This window comes from Triticum aestivum, chromosome 5A (genome assembly GCF_018294505.1).
Source record: "Triticum aestivum cultivar Chinese Spring chromosome 5A, IWGSC CS RefSeq v2.1, whole genome shotgun sequence".
Classification (NCBI taxonomy): domain Eukaryota; kingdom Viridiplantae; phylum Streptophyta; class Magnoliopsida; order Poales; family Poaceae; genus Triticum; species Triticum aestivum.
The window spans coordinates 509,602,220-509,602,768 of record NC_057806.1 but is presented as its reverse complement, the minus strand read 5'-3'; the positions used below and the strand labels follow the sequence as shown (position 1 = coordinate 509,602,768).

Below are 549 nucleotides of genomic sequence, written 5' to 3'. Positions count from 1 at the left end.
TAATTTCCAAATTCCATTTCATTCAGTCTTGGTACTAGTACATCGGTCCCGATACATCAAGCAGGAACAGAGCAGAGCAAACAACACCGAAGAGACCACGTACCCTAGACAAATACTGCTAATCTCTTTGCTTGCTTGAAGATCCCGGCGTCGGTGGCCTAGCCGCCGAAGCCGTAGAGGGTTCGGCCCTGGCGCTTGAGCGCGTAGACGACGTCCATGGCGGTGACGGTCTTGCGGCGGGCGTGCTCGGTGTAGGTGACGGCGTCGCGGATGACGTTCTCGAGGAAGATCTTGAGCACGCCGCGGGTCTCCTCGTAGATGAGCCCCGAGATGCGCTTCACGCCGCCCCGCCGCGCCAGCCGCCGGATCGCCGGCTTCGTGATCCCCTGGATGTTGTCGCGGAGGACCTTCCGGTGGCGCTTGGCGCCGCCCTTCCCCAGCCCCTTGCCGCCCTTGCCCCTCCCGGACATCTTCGCCGCCGCTGATTCGCTTCTCTGTTGTCTCTCCGGTGGGATTGGCTTGTGTTGGGAGTGGTGGAGGTGGAGGTGG

The 549-nt window shown here is 61.7% G+C and overlaps 1 protein-coding gene across 1 annotated transcript; it reads right to left on the bottom strand.

Annotated features, from left to right (window-relative positions):
- Positions 1–549, bottom strand: LOC123104397 (histone H4). The gene has a single exon (XM_044526234.1). The coding sequence runs from the start codon at positions 468–470 to the stop codon at positions 159–161; it is 312 nt and encodes a 103-aa protein (XP_044382169.1). The 5' UTR covers positions 471–549; the 3' UTR covers positions 1–158.